General features: G+C 43.6%; 1 protein-coding gene across 4 annotated transcripts in view; it reads left to right on the plus strand.

Annotated features, from left to right (window-relative positions):
• BNIP2 (BCL2 interacting protein 2) overlaps window positions 1-16,805 on the plus strand; it is a 53,863-nt gene that overhangs the window by 30,317 nt on the left and 6,741 nt on the right. For 2 of the 4 annotated variants that reach the window (XM_073652901.1, XM_073652903.1), the window contains 5 exons: window positions 5,183-5,285; window positions 5,667-5,798; window positions 8,222-8,308; window positions 8,406-8,504; window positions 9,686-9,721. In XM_073652901.1, coding sequence (XP_073509002.1) covers window positions 5,183-5,285; window positions 5,667-5,798; window positions 8,222-8,308; window positions 8,406-8,504; window positions 9,686-9,721 — 457 coding nt within the window. The remainder of the gene's footprint in view (window positions 1-5,182; window positions 5,286-5,666; window positions 5,799-8,221; window positions 8,309-8,405; window positions 8,505-9,685; window positions 9,722-16,805) is intronic. The other 2 variants (XM_073652902.1, XM_073652904.1) reach the window with 1 other exon arrangement.

Consider the following 16,805-nt stretch of genomic DNA (forward strand, 5'->3'; position numbering starts at 1 on the left):
ATAATGAGACCTGAACAGTTTCCATCCATTAGTTTTGCCTTCTGGCTCTTTATGGACTTCAATGGGCTCTCTAAAGTTTGTGAATTTAGAGAGTGCACAACATGTAGTAGTCTCTCGCAGCACTGTAGGCGTGACCTGAATGTGCAGATCAGTCCTTTTAGTCACTACACCAACATTAGAGCAACTCTAGCTCTGTGGATTCAAGCCTACAAATAGCTTTGGGTTATTTATATTTCCTCCTGACTTGCAAAGAGGCCGCAGTGCGTACATTCCAGGGGAGGTGGAGAGAGTAGATACTACTACTCCTTTCCCTCAAGGTACACCTGTCAAGAGAGATGAGCAGATCGATTCACAGAGGGTCGATTTTGAGTCGTATTTCCTAAAATTCACAGTTTCACGCAAATAGGAACATTTTGAGATTCAGTTCGCAATAGAAAAAAAAAAAGCCTGGCACCATTTCGTACACTGTTGAAGCATCAGAGAACAGGCTAATGTTATTTTAAGTTATTGCGCTGGTTTCCCCATAACGCTCTGCAGCCATGACATCTTACAGACACCTTATACAGTGGTGGCCAGTACTGAGGCCATAGCGGTTCCCAGCGGAGCACAGTTCGTACAGCAGAGTTGTTTTCTAGAGTTATTAGAGAAGTCTCTCTCCTTTAGTGTTTAAGCTCTTATGGTCAGAGGGGTTCTCTCACTCTGTGTATGGGGTTCTCTCTATCTTATGATCAGCGGGGTTCTCGAGGTCTCTCTCCTTATGGCCAGTGTTGTTCTCACTCTTCCTCTCGTAGAGCGTAAGCTCTTATGGTCAGCAGGTCTATCACTTCTCCCTCCCACGTGTATGTTCTCAGCAATTACAAGATTTCCAGTATTGAGATTTGCATGAATCTAATTTTTTTTAAAATTTAGAGGGTGGATTTTTCAACATTTCTTTTGACGTATATATCCAACATACATTCACGCAAGTGTCTAATTTATACTTTCTAAGCACATGTAAGGCTGTTTTCACACATTCAGCTTTGACTGCTTCAGAGTGTGGTGTGATGTACAGACCAGCCATGGGTGTCCTAACCTGAAATCACAAAATCATATGAGGTTGTTGTATTCAGGTCAAGAGAGCTGCTGCCGGTCTGAACATTGCATTACATGCTCAGAGCGTGAGGGTCTGACATGTGAAACTTGCCTTAAAAATGATAATTACTTACCAGTAATTTGATTTTCCTGAAACCCATGACAGCACGTGAGCGAGTGGGATCCGCCCCTATCACTGGACAGGAAGCCAAGAGCACAAAATATAAAGGCGACTCCCACTTTCTCCTTCAATGGGGTTTCCAAGAAGTCACCTAAATTATAATTAATCTTATTACGATTTATACATTCACTCAAGCCCATTCCTCATTGTGAGAAGAAAAGATTGAGAACCACCATAAGCCACAGGGAGAGAATAAATAGGGGTGCTTTAATGGGTTTCAGGAAAATCAAATTACCGGTATGTTACCATTTTTCCCCTCACCTATGACAGCACCTGAGAGAAGATGACCAAGGAATTCTCTGATAGGTGTAAGATATTACACCTGAGGAAAGATCCCAAGAATATTCTCATTCAACTGATAGTGCTTCAGGAAGGAAGATTGTGAAAGTTTTAGATATCAATCAAGAAAGTCTTATCGATTTGGAGCTCCAACAAAAAAGCACCAACCAGAGTAAAAAGGATCTCTCATACTGGTTATAACAACTTTTTTTCTTTTCTTTTCTTTTCTTTGAGAGAGTCTATATTTATAAACTTCACCTATATGTATAGTTGGTTATCTTCCTCGGATTTAATTATATATTCAGTACTTGTTAAATCACCTAACCAGCAACTGAAGTACATAGGAAGACTTGGCATGTTAATGGAAGCAAAAGTTAAGTGATTTAAAGAGCCTGATAAACGTAACAATTGGCCTTGAGTAGGGTTCCTAGTGGTCGATGGGCCCAGAAACTGCACCTGCTTAAATTATTACGTAACGTCAAACCCAATATTGTTGACATTTTCCATTGCAGTAAAACCCCCCCCCTAAGATCTGAGCCAAGATCTTGACCTTAAGAAACCCTTCTACTGTCAATTATCACCCAATGGTTCAAAATATCTACCCAATTCTTTGCTATCAAGTGTAGTGTAGTATTTAAGTCGAAACAGACTGCTGTAGTTCCAGATTTCCAACTGAGGCCACAGCCCCACTATCGGTATTTGGTCAGTATTCGTTCAGTATTTTTTCTTAGGAGTGGGAGACAAAACCAGGAGTGGGTGATAAATGCTGAATTGGTGACTTGTTTCTATTATACCTTTTCTATGATTGTTCCTCACCAAGTTTTGGCTCCCACTGCTGAGAAAAAATACTGACCGAATACTGACCAAATACTGATAGTGGGGCCGTGGCCTTAGAGAATTTCTGGTTACAGCATCCTAGCCAAGGACTAAGAGCTGATACAACTAGAACAGGCAAAAAAGAAGTTTGAGCTATTCCATATAAAGAAGAACCACAATCAAATCTTCATTTAGGGATAATAGAATTTATCCTATTCTCTATAATGGCATAAATTCCGCAACTTAAATGGATTCTAATAATGCAATCCAACCATGAAGATTGTTAGTTGAAAACCGTTCAATATAAAATTAGATTAGTTTTCGAGCAAAGAGATTAAGAAACTAAGTGATAACCATCACCTTTGATACATCACTTTTTTTTTCCCCCATGAGGAAGCCACTCAGTCAGAAAGAAATATAGACCTCATATGGTATTAGTCAAAGCTCAGATGGTCTTAAACCAAGGTATTAGAACCTCATCCCCTCAACCATTAACCTTTTTATGGACGTATCATCCTGATTTTGAGTAATAATCAGAACAGTCATACCTCAGTGCAAAGGCTTTTGTCTTGACTAGCAAAGATGTTCCTCCTTCGCCACAGGAGGGTCGACAGGTAAGTGGACATTTTAACTCATCCATTGATTCGTCCCCTTACAGGTTTATTGCAGAGTTACCATTTTATCACTCCAAAAGCGCATTGACTGGATATTTAACCAACTTCCCACTTAGTTCAATCTATCAGTTTTATGACTTTAATCCCAAAATATTTATTGAGTATAATGGCTCCACCCACTTAATTTTCAATGAGTCCATTTTTCGACTTCACCAGGAGGATGCACTGGTCTTGGAATGGACTATTTTTACCAGATCCGGTATAACAATGTGTGTCATGCAACTCCAATAAGGAGGGTACATTGGGGCAATTGATGGTTTATCAGCCACATACCGGTGAGTCCAACTCGTACCTCCATTTGGAGGGCAGACCGGTATAGTGCTGCTCAACTTGGCACGATCAAATTCATCTTACCACTCTATACCAGTAGGGTAAATTGGGGCATTGAGCATTTGATCACTTAGCGTCCACAAGACCATTGTGTGACTCCAACTAGGAGCCCTATATGGCCTTATGATGGTTTTATTCAGCTTAGCGTAGCCATGTCTATCTTGGACCTCCAACTAGGAGGGTAAACTGAAATGTAGATGTTTATCAACTTAAATACTTATTAGTCCATGTTATGACACCAGACTGGGAGGATCAAATGGGCTTATACTGGTTTTGTTCTGCTTAGTCATGCCTAATTTACACCTCCTACCAAGAGGACAAACTGGGACACAGATGTTAAATGCAGTACAGATCAGTATGCTATTCAAGTATGAGGGATTGACTGGAAAATCTGTTGGACTGACTAGCTACCCTCAGGACTGTATTTTATTAACCGAAGGCCCCATCAAGTCACACCATGAGGTAGAGGCAGCCAAAGAAAACCCTAGACCTGAGGTGGCAGGCTATTCAACAACTACAAAGCGGCTGGAAATTTTTCAGGCAGGCCAAACACAAGGCATGAGTTGGCATTCCAAACATGAGACATAAGGCCAGACTTGTAGTGGCAGGCCAACCACTGGACATGAGGCCATACTCGAGGTGGCCAGCCCAGCACACAAAACATGAGGCTAGATGCGAGACAGACGGCCCAACACACGAGACACAAGGCCAGACAATGCTGAGATTCGAATACAGGATCTGTTGACAAGACAGGCACTTTAACCAACCAAGTCCCAGAAGCTAAACAAGAAAGGCAAGGCTAAATGCCAGGCTGCAGGACACACACCAGGCTGCAAGACATGCAAGAATCACAAGGCCACACGGCATGTTAGAATCACAAGGCCACAGGACTACTGAAACACAAGGCCCTAGACCAGACTTCAAACATAGGTAGGCACTGAAGCATTAAATGTAGATTCTTGCAAACTGATGTTAACATTTCAGCTCCCATCTGGGCCTCTGTACTCACTGCCATTCTTACTGGAGATTGCTATAGAACACCCTATTGTGTTCTATGATTCACGGCTACTCCAGCCATGTACTCAAGACTCCTACATCCAAAGGACAGGAAACCCCATTGAAGGAGGAAGAGGGAGTTGCCTTTTTATTTTGTGCTCTTGGTTTGCTGTCCAGTGATAGGGGTGGATCCCACTCTCGCAGGTGCTGTCATGGTGTCAAAATATTTGTACACAGCATCCAGAGCCGCCACTAAACTGCATATTCTCTGCATCGTAATGGAACCGCACACAGTCAAGAGATCATGCGCTTTCATGTAATACCAAAATGACAGATTTTATACATGGGCTCTGCTTACAGACAGTTCACAATGTACAGGCACCTGTTTTCTGCTGCCAAATTGATAGGACAGCATGGTGGACTTTTAAAGGAGTTATCCGAAAGTAAAAACTGACAGCAGAAAATGTTTTAAATTAAAAAAACACAAAAGCAAATTTACCTGGTGGAGATGCAGCATTCATATCCCAGTATGGCACGTTTTTTCTCCTGGGATGTTTGTATAGACTAGCGGGTTTGAATATTATTAGTTGTTACTATTAAAAAAAAATTCACCATGGCAGGTCAACTTTTCATCAGATATCTGCCATCAGTTGGCACCTGTTATTATTTGTGTCAGAAAAACGTGCTGATGGTTGGCAGAACTGGTTTAATTACCAGGGGTCTATGTTCAGAAATGTTACTTTCTACATGTAAAATATTCTAAAAATATAAACCCGTTATATACATTGCATTTCTTTTGGAAGATTTTGTCCAACTTGTTCCATTGTGTTTTTAGGTTACTATGGCGATGGCTTGAACGCCATTATTGTGTTTGCTGTGTGTTTTATGCCAGACAGCAGTCAACCGAACTATCGATATCTAATGGACAATCTCTTCAAGTAAGTGTTCATGTGTGGGATAACATGTAGCTGGGGTGTATGTGAATGATTTCTCCCTGCACCGCTATGTGGCCATGCTCACACTGCAGATTGTGCATTGTAGGAACACATTAGGATGAAGTCCCATGTGGCACATTGTGTCCTCTGACACTTGTACCAATAGAGTTGTTTCTGCAGCAGGTGCATAGTTATCATTACAATCTGACTCCCCGGAGGATATGTGGCTCTGCTGCACTGTCGGGGCCCCAGGACACCAGATGACAGGAATACTAGAATGTTACTGACCTTCACCTCTCACACGCACATGCAGCAGTCATACATTCTGGCGTCGGTCTATTGATTTCCAGCAATGTAAAAAGCCTGTGGACACTGTTTTGGCAGGTATGTCATTGGCACTTTGGAAATGCTAGTTGCAGAGAACTACATGATAGTTTATTTAAATGGAGCCACAACCAGGAGAAAAATGCCAAGTCTTGGCTGGCTGCGGAAATGCTATCAGCAAATCGATAGACGGTAAGGCTGCTTTACAATTATTTCCTCCTTTTTTCTTTTTGAGAATTTTTGCTTTTTAATTCATAAGTGTTTTCTAGTTGTTTTTCACAGTCATCGCTGCTTACAATATTTTCTAGCTACAGTTTAAGCATTTAAGCTATATTTGTATGTACACACAAGAGCAGCACATATCACTCATTACAAGGAACATATGATAAAGCAATAGAGATCCTTAATGTCTGCATTATTTCTTCCAGAGAGGGTGGACAAAATGACTGTACCATAGCATAACAAAATCACACTATGTAAAGTTAGGTGACTGTGCACACAACACTATTGTACGTGCAAGCGCTCAGGAATTCTGTCAAAAAGAAAGTTGTAGAAGAAGTATTTCCTTTATGCTTTGCCCCTGTATATGATCCGCTGAAAACAAATACTATGTATCGTATTTTTCGGACTATAAGACACACTTTTTTCCTCCAAAATTTTGGAGGAAAGTGGGGGGTGCGTCTTATAGTCCGAATACTATATACATACGTGGGTGTGGGGGAGTGGCAGCGGGGGATCAGCGGGACACAGGAGGCAGCAGCCGCCTGCTGCAGCCTACGCTGTGCCCGCTACTAAAGAAAATGAATATTCCCTGCTCCCCACGCCCACGCCCATATTCATTTCTCTTAATAGCCGGCACACTGGAGCCGCGGCTCCTGGTGCCGCTCTGCCGTATGTGTGCCCGCTATTAAAGCTCATGAATATTCCCTACAACCCACTCCCATGGGTTGTAGTGAAATCCATGGTCTTTAATAGCAGGCACACTGACCGCAGAGCGGCAGCAGGAGCCGCGCTGCGGGACAGTGCGCCGGCTATTTAAGAGACTGAATGGTCACTGTTCCCCACGCATAGAGTCCCGGCGTGGGGAGCAGTGACTATTCCAGCACAGCGTCTCGCACTGTGTGAGGGCGCATGGCAGGGACGCCATGCGCGGCTCACACAGTGAGAGTGTCGGCAGCAGAGCGGGACAGCACTGGAGGAGAGAGGAGGTGAGTATGATTGTTTTTGTTTATTTTTTTTTTGTAGGCAGCGTGATGGGGGCTCAGAGGGTGCCATGCATACCAGGATGGGGGCTTAAGGGGTGCCATGCATACCAGGATGGGGGCTCAAGGAGTGCCATGCATACCAGGATGGGGGCTCAAGGGGTGCCATGCATACCAGGATGGGGTATCAAGGGGTGTCATGCATACCAGGATGGGGGCTCAAGGGGTGCCATGCATACCAGGGGGTGCGATGCATACCAGGATGGGGGCTCAAGGGGTGCCATGCATACCAGGATGGGGGCTCAAGGGGTGCCATGCATACCAGGATGGGGGCTCAAGGGGTGCCATGCATACCAGGATGGGGTATCAAGGGGTGCCATGCATACCAGGATGGGGGCTCAAGGGGTGCCGTGCATACCAGGATGGGGGCTCAAGGGGTGCCATGCATACCAGGATGGGGGCTCAAGGGGTGCCATGCATACCAGGGGGTGCGATGCATACCAGGATGGGGGCTCAAGGGGTGCCATGCATACCAGGATGGGGGCTCAAGGGGTGCCATGCATACCAGGATGGGGGCTCAAGGGGTGCCATGCATACCAGGATGGGGTATCAAGGGGTGCCATGCATACCAGGATGGGGGCTCAAGGGGTGCCATGCATACCAGGATGGGGTATCAAGGGGTGCCATGCATACCAGGATGGGGGCTCAAGGGGTGCCGTGCATACCAGGATGGGGGCTCAAGGGGTGCCATGCATACCAGGATGGGGGATAAAGGGGTGCCATGCATACCAAGATGGGGGATAAAGGGGTGTCATGAATACTAGGATGGGGTTGAGGGCCAGGCATACCAGGATGGGATGGGGGCCACTTATACCAGGAAGGAGGGGCCATACATACCAGGATAGAGGATATTAACAGAATTGGGGACATTACCCCAATACCAGTGTCAGCAGCAGACCCCCTCCCCCATAACAGGGCATCATGACCACATTTTTTGCTGAAATTTTTTTTCCTATTTTCCTCCTTTAAAACCTAGGTGCGTCTTATGGTCGGTGCGTCTTATAGTCTGAAAAATAAAGTAACTCCCATTCCTTCCAATGATCACATATACATTAGGGATTCACACCTGTCCATTCCCAGGAATCTTGGTGGTCCAGATGGCATTGCTGATACAATTAATTGACAATAACATCATTCCATGAGTTAACTGTAACAGCCAGGCAACAAGGTCTTTGATAGACATCCATAGAAACGTAGTCAGACGTCAGTAGCACATTTCTATATGTACCAGCCCCCTGACTCCGAGGACCTCCCCAGCCCATCAGGTGAAAGTCATGTAAACTTGAGATGTGATTTTTTTTGTGTGTGTACACTTGTGTTTTTCTTCAATAACATGATGTTCCTTTTTTGAAGGCTACGGAAAAATCTGAAGTCTCTCATCATAGTCCATCCATCCTGGTTTATCAGAACACTGCTCGCTATTACCAAGCCCTTCATCAGGTAATGCCGATTGGCCTGTTTTATACAAGAATTTTGTAACCTGTTCAACTTGTGTGTCCTCATTATTTCTTTTGCTTTTTGTTTCTCCATTCTTTAGCACGAAATTCAGTCAGAAGATTAAGTATGTGTTTAGCCTGGTAGAACTAGCCGAGCTTATTCCTATGGAGTATGTCGTCATACCAGACTGCATTAAAGAGTATGTGATACTTATGTTTTTGGACTTTTATTGAGCAAATGTTTTAATTTATTAGTAGTGATCTCCAGCCTTTGGCTGACCAGTTATTGCAAGAATATCACTCCCAGCGGTCCATGATGGCGACAGGTCTTCAGAGAATACTGGAAGTTGTAATTTTGCAGGAATGTAGAGTTACACCTTATAATGATGTATATTACTTGGTCTCTATGTATATATTTCTACTATCTAAATACAACACATGAACATGTCAGCTGACTCATGCCACCCAAACCATGAAGCATGGGCAGCAGGAATCATGTGCTGGCCGTGTTATTGCAGCGGTGCATACCTTTCTCTGAAATACAGCAACGTTTTAGAGAAAAAAATGTTTAGAAAAGCCGGCCAGGGACTATGTGTCTCAGATGACTAGTCCAAAACTAGTCCCTCGCGGTCCCCCAGACTGGCAGGGGTTTGTGTCTCTCTCCCTGACTCTGTCTCTCTCCTGACTGAGACCTGTCTGTCATGGAGAAGAGGGGTGGAGAAAAGCAGCCAGGGACCTGCATCGGACTAGTCACCCAAAGCACAATCCCACGCTGGCTTTTAAAAATAAGCTTTCTCTGACATGCTGCAAAGTTTAAGAGCAAAACCTACATGGCTAATGGCTCCGCCAGTGTCTGATTCCTGTGATTCGGGCAGCATGAATCTGCTGTAAGGCTCTCTATAAGTGCAGTGTAGTAGTTCTGCCTGCACATAATGCCTTTTTCCAGTATTCTCTAGTGAAACAGTTTGGATTGGAGAACCTCTTTACTTTACATCTTACTACACAAAAACCAGTGATGGCCTATGTCAGTGACTCTTTATTGTATCTGATACTAGTCAGATCGGTGTCCCCACACACCAGCTGCTTATCCATGTTACTAGATATGAAGGTGTGGGTCACGTGTTAGCTCTGTGACACTTCGTAGTGTCCTGCAGATGCCCCGTCACTCTCTGATTGATGTGCTTCCTGCATGTCAATGCTCCATATTGAATGAACTCTAGACTGGTGATATTCCTTATAGCATAAAGTGCTGAAAGTATGGAAGCATCTAGCTTTATGGTTTGGATTATTGTGCTGATTTCTCTTAACTAAATTCTCCTCTGTCATATACGTTATCTAGCCGTTGTTTCTGTTTACTGAATTCCCACTTTCTCCTACTAAGGTTTGACGACGCAAAAAGTAAAAAGAAACACAAAAGGTATCTGCACACCTTCTGTGGGTTGCACCAAGACAAGTCCATCTGCTCTGCACAAACTAACCCTTCCCTTCTTGGTCGGCTTGGAGAATACCATATTGCATTAGTAAATACAAACATGCACCATATACGCAATCTTACATTGTACATAATCATTCCTGGGATAAAGGTAGAAGGGCAGACCAGATGGACATCGTGGTCTTTTCCTGCCATCCATCTATTATTCCATTCACTAATGGTCCCAGTATGTAATTGGTTTGATGCAGAGGAGCCTAAAGCCATGTCTCCATGTACATGTATCAGCATGCTGTGGAATGATACAGAGGTATATATTGCATGGCCTGCTCTTTGCTGTCCTATGATTGTGGGCACACATGATAACAATGTATATAACCAGTGCAATGTTTGTATTTGCCGTGCTGGAGTGTTCAGGCTAACCAATACACCAACGTGGAGTCTGCTCCTGACCCTTCTCTCCACTTCTCCCCCAGCTTCCATGCAGCCGGCCGGCCGGCAGAGACACGGCCACTATCCAGTCTGCATTATGTCCCCCTGCCTGTAATTGACATGCTGTTACCAAATTCCCCCAGCTTGCATGAGTCCATTATATTAATGAAATATTGGTGCATCATTTAATTAGAAGCACAATCCCTTCCAGTTATTTTACATAAATGCCACATCTCAAATGCTTTTAAGATAATTTCATCTTATTTTCATTTACTCACCATTCTCTTTCTATGAATTTGTATAACCATACAATAGTTATTGAACAGTGTTGCACAGCAATTTTTACAGGCTCATTAAAGGGGTTCTCCAGGAATAGAAAACAATAACTAAAGAGAATGTCATTATAAATAAATTCCTGATTCCTATTAATTGGCAAATGTTAATAGTTTGTCCACTCGCCTTGTTACATTGAAAGAAACTTGTCCTAGAATGTTGAGCCAGCCACTGCACATGCTCACATGCCCCTCAGCTTTAGGACAGGTTTCTATCAGGGGAACAAGACAGCGGCCATATTAATTCTATAGTGATTATTTCCCTAGACCAAATGAGTATGATTTACTATTAAAAAGTATTTAGGAATTTATTTATATTGACATTTTCTTTAGTTATTTTTTTCCAATTACTAGAGAGCCCCTTTAAATTCTGTCTTCCGTGTGCACCTCCTTAGTGATAGAAATGTGCCACATGCAGACGGAGCTGAGGAGCTGGGTATTTATTGATGTCATATTATAATGATGGGTACTTTTTAAGATAAATTGTACAAATTAATACTGAAAAAATGTCTTACAAATCTGTGGTCAGCTTCAGTCCCTTGTGAGATATTGGGTTAATACAGGTGCATCTCACTAAATTAGAATATCATCAAAAAGTTAATTTATTTCAGTTCTTCAATACAAAAACTGAAACTCATATATAGAGTCATTACAAACAGTGATATATTTCAAGTGTTTATTTCTGTTAATGTTGATGATTATGGCTTACAGCCAATGAAAACACAAAAGTCATTATCTCAGTAAATTAGAATAATTAAACACCTGCAAAGGCTTTCAATGCGTTTAAAAAAGGTCCCTTATTCTGTTTCAGTAGGCTCCACAATCATGGGAAAGACTGCTGACTTGACAGATGTCCAGAAGGCAGTCATTGACACACTCCACAAGGTCCCAGAGTTCCAATTTTCATTTGAAAATCAAGGTCCCAGAGTCCAATCTGCTTGAGGTCTAGTGTGAAGCTTCCACAATCAGTGATGGTTTGGGGAGCCATGTCATCTGCTGGTATAGGTCCACTGTTTTTTATCAAGACCAAAGTCAGCGCAGCCGTCTAAGAGGAAATTTTAGAGTACTTCATGCTTCCCTCTGCCGACAAGCTTTTTGGAGATGGAAATTTCATTCTCCAGCAGGACTTGGCACCTGTCCACACTGCCAAAAGTACCAATACCTGGTTTAAAAACAACAGTATCACTGTGCTTGATTGGCCAGCAAACTCGCCTGACCTTAACCCCATAGAGAATCTATTGGGTATTGTCAAGAGGAAGATGAGAGACACCAGACCCGACAATGCAGACGAGCTGAAGGCTGCTATCAAAGCAACCTGGGCTTCCATAACACCTCAGCAGTGCCACAGGCTGATCGCCTCCATGCCACACCGCATTGATGCAGTAATTGATGCAAAAGGAGCCCCGACCAAGTCTTGAGTGCATTTACTGAATATACATTTCAGTAGGCCAACATTTCGGATTTTAAAAACATTTTTCAAGCTGTTGTTATAAAGTATTCTAATTTACTGAGATAATGACTTTTGTGTTTTCATTGGCTGTAATCGATAATCATCAACATTAACAGAAATAAACACTTGAAATATATCACTGTTTGTAATGACTCTATATAATATGAGTTTCACTTTTTGTATTGTAGTACTGAAATAAATTAACATTTTGATGATATTCTAATTTAGTGAGATGCACTTGTATATTGCTATTTTTAAAGGGAATGTGTCATCAGAAAATGACCTTTTTGTTTGAATCAAGATTTTGTGTGAAATGTAATTATTATTATTTTTTTTTTTTTTGGCAATTGTTTTTTTGATATCACAAAATGTATTAAAAATTATCAATTTCGCAATTTTCAAACTGCCCGTTGAGGCTTTTTAGGATATGTTCTCACTGAGGTTTTTTTCTTAGTGGATCCTCACCATAATCCTCTTCAACATTTTTTGGAAAACTTCTCATTCATTTCTATGAAAAATCCTCTTTGCTGTTCACATGATTCCTTTTCTGAATAGGTTTTGAAAAATGCCTAGTGGAAAAGAAATAAGTGCGTGCCACTTCTTTGAAGTTGATTGTGTTGGAAACTGCTCTAAACTAGGCAATGTCCATTAGAAAAAACTAGTCCAAAATCTACAAAACAGCTTCAGGGAAAGTAAAAGAAAAATCTCCAAAAACTTCTTAAACATATGTGCACAAGGCATCTTTAAAGGCCCCGTCACACTTAGCGACGCTGCAACGATCCCGACAACGATACGACCTGTCAGGGATCGTTGCTGCGTCGCTATGTGCGTCTGCTACGGTGAGCGGGAGGTTACCGCTCACTTTAGCAGGCTCGTAACCATGATAAACAACGGGTTACTAGGTGCGCGTGTGCCCCTAGTAACCCGATGTTTATCATGGTTACCAGCCTGATCGCTGCTCCCGCTGGTCACACACAGCGATGTGTGCTGACCAGCGGGAGGGCAACGACCAAAAAATGGTCCAGGACACTTTGCAGCGATCAGCGACCTCACAGCAGGGGCCTGATCGCTGCAAAGTGTCACACATAGCGACATCGCTGGTGAGGTCGCTGTTGCGTCACCAAAACCGCGACACAGCAGCGATCTCGCTATGTGAGACGGGGGCTTAAGACTCCGGTGCAGCTGCTAAGGTTTTCCTAGGCAAAGCCACTTCAGGAAAAGCCTTTTTTATTGCTGTGCGTTATGTTCACTTTTTGTGGCGCTTTTTCAGACGGGTTCCAGGCAGAATACGCTGGAAAAAATGTTGTGTTCACATAACCTAAATATGGAAAGTTTCCGGAAATAGTTTCTGCTTGAAAACTCGTGGTTTTTGAACTCCTCCAAAAGCTCAGTGTGGACATATAACCATCAAAACTTTGTTGTTTCAGGAAACAACACACAGGCCCTGATTCATCAAAGCAATTTTGCCAGAATTCTGGGGTAAATTGCTTTGAAAAGTTGCATAATTTTGGCACAATGCAGAGTTGCGCAAAAATGTTGCAACTTTTGGCGTTTACACAGAACGGGGGCGTGACGCCAAAGCTCTAATTAATAACGAGCTGTAGTCTTTAAGATTTCTAGCGTGGCGCACTCCACACCTCAAATGCTGTATATTCATAAAAATGTGTGCTGACACCCCCACACCACCTCATTAAGACTAGCGAGAACATCTCAGGTCTTGGTGAATTGAGGCAATAGACATTAGCCACAATGAACCGCCTCAGACCCCATATTTTAGATTGAAGCATCAAATTAGCATGTGCAAAGGTCATTTTGAAAGGAGGGGGAGCAGTGTCTGCTGTGACCTAACCTATTGGTGGATCCGGTGGTATCAGCTGTGTATAGAGGAGTTATCTGTTATTGTATTCCTGATCTGGAGCCTGCTGGAAACTCTTCTAGAAATGGCAGGAAGTATTAATCAAAAATGACCCCATCAGCCAGTGTAACAATTAGATTACCATTTTTTTTTAATGAAAAAAAAAACAGTTTAAACAGAACACTTAACCAACAGAATATAACTCCAAGTAAATCAAACTTCTGTGAAATCAAACTGTCCACTTAGGAAGCAACACTGATTGACAATCAATTTCACATGCTGTTGTGCAAATATAATAGACAATAGATGGAAATTATTGGCAATTATCAAGACACACTCAATAAAGGAGTGGCCCTGCAGGTGGGGACCACAGACCACATCTCAGTACTAATTCTTTCTGGCTGATGTTTTGGTCACTTTTGAATGTTGGTTGTCCTTTCACACTCGTGGTAGCATGAGACGGACTCTACAACCCACAGAAGTTGCTCAGTTAGTGCAGCTCATCCAGGATGGCACATCAATGCGAACTGTGGCAAGAAGGTTTGCTGTGTCTGTCAGCGTAGTGTCCAGAGGCTGGAGGCGCTACCAGGAGACAGGCCAGTACACCAGGAGACGTGGAGGGGGCCGTAGGAGGGCAACGACCCAGCAGCAGGACCGCTACCTCCGCCTTTGTCCAAGGAGGAACACTGCCAGAGCCCTGCAAAATGACCTCCAGCAGGTCACAAATGTGCATGTGTCTGCACAAACGGTTAGAAACCGACTCCATGAGGGTGGTATGAAGGCCCGACGTCCACAGATGGGGGTTGTGCTCACAGCCCAACACCGTGCAGGACGCTTGGCATTTGCCACAGAACATCAGGATTGGCAAAGTCGCCACTGGCGCTCTGTGCTCTTCACAGATGAAAGCAGGTTCACGCTGAGCACATGTGACAGACGTGACAGAGTCTGGAGATGCCGTGGAGAGCAATCTGCTGCCTGCAACATCCTTCAGCATGACCGGTTTGGCAGTGGGTCAGTAATGGTGTGGGATGGCGTTTCTTTGGAGGGCCGCACAGCCTTCCATGTGCTCGCCAGAGGTAGCCTGACTGCCATTAGGTACCGAGATGAGATCCTCAGAACCCTTTTGAGACAATATGCTGGTGTGGTTGGCCCTGGGTTCCTCCTAATGCAGGACAATGCCAGACCTCATGTGGTTGGAGTGTGTCAGCAGTTCCTGCAAGATGAAGGCATTGAAGCTATGGACTGGCCCGCCCGTTCCCCGGACCTGAATCCGATTGAGCACATCTGGGACATCATGTCTCGCCCCATCCACTAACGTCACGTTGCACCACAGACTGTCCAGGAGTTGGCGGATGCTTTAGTCCAGGTCTGGGAGGAGATCCCACAGGAGACCATCTGCAACCTCATCAGGAGCATGCCCAGGTGTTGTAGGGAGGTCATACAGGCACGTGGAGGCCACACACAATACTGAGCCTCATTTTGACTTGTTTTAAGGACATTACATCAGAGTTGGATCAGCCTGTAGTGTGTTTTTCCACTTTAATTTTGGAGGTGACTCCAAATCCAGGCCTCCATTGGTTAATAAATTTGATTTCCATTGATGATTTTTGTGTGATTTTGTTGTCAGCACATTCAACTTTGTACAGAACAAAGTATTCAATGAGAATATTTCATTCATTCAGATCTAGGATGTGTTATTTTAGTGTTCCCTTTATTTTTTTGAGTAGTGTATATATAGCCAACATTTTTAAGAAAATACATGTAACACAAAAACGTAATTTAAACAATAGATAATTTTCTGACAACTTACTCCCTTTAAAGGCCACTAGGTATATGATGAATAGACACTTAGTGGCTGTTCCATTTTACCATTGGTAACCATGCCAAACAGGATATCAGTGTGGTTTTCAGCCACTGTGTGAGACTCTATCCTCTTTTAGGACTTTTTCCGTTGAGACTTTTCAGCTACCACACCATGATACTGGCACAATGAGACGGCCTAATGACCGGCACTGAGCCTGTAACAGTTGATAAACTAGTCTGCACACAAAATTCGCTTACATCAGTGTGATACAAAGTTGTATTGAAATGAACAAGATCATCCCGATGGGCTAAACCCCACTTTATTTAAAGGGACTTCAGAAAGAAATCTTTAGTCGGTGATTGCATTGACCCATATGTCGGCACATACTGTGCTGTATTGTATTGCAGTGTGTTATTTGTGCAGAAGCCTCCTAGCTGTAAGCCATGGTCATCTAGGTATCTAAGCATTGTTGCCTGGTGATGCTGTGATGAAATATTACCTTATTTTTTCGGACTATAGGACGCACTTTTTTCTTCCAATATTTTGGAGGAAAGTGGGGGGTGCGTCTTATAGTCCGACATACATAAATACTGTGGGTAGTGGGAGGTGTGGTGGAAGCGACAGTGGCGGAGTAGCGGTGCACAGGAGGCAGCAGCCGCCTGCTGCAGCTTACTGTGCCCGCTGCTAAAGAAAATGCATATTCACTGCTTTCCACGCCCATGGGCATGGGGAGCAGTGAATATTAATTTTCCTTAATAACTGGCACACTGTGCCCGCAGCGCGGCTCCTGGTATGTATGGCAACCTTCATCCCTGTATGTATGGCCCCCTCATCCAAGTATGCTTGGCACCCCCTGATCCCCATCACGCTGCACAGAAAAAAAATAAACTTTCATACTCACCTCTCTCCTCCAGGGCTGTGTCCCGCTCTGTGCCGGAATAGTCACTGCTCCCCATGCCGGGACTGCATTTGTGGGGAGCAGTGACCATTCATTCTCCCTAATAGCGCACATTTTAGCTGCAGCGTGGCTTCTGCTGCGCTCAGCTGTCAGTGTGCCCGCTATTAAAGGCCATGAATATTCACCACTCCCATGGCTTGAATAAGCCTTCATAGGAACACTCGTTTTACGATAGTTGTAGAGTTTCAACAGTTTTAATCTGTGGGGGTTTGAGACCTTGGATGGTCACTAAATCGGATGG

The sequence above is a fragment of the Phyllobates terribilis genome, unplaced genomic scaffold (genome assembly GCF_046119375.1).
Source record: "Phyllobates terribilis strain yellow unplaced genomic scaffold, ASM4611937v1 Scaffold_11__3_contigs__length_659146591, whole genome shotgun sequence".
In the NCBI taxonomy this organism is placed as follows: Eukaryota; Metazoa; Chordata; class Amphibia; order Anura; family Dendrobatidae; genus Phyllobates; species Phyllobates terribilis.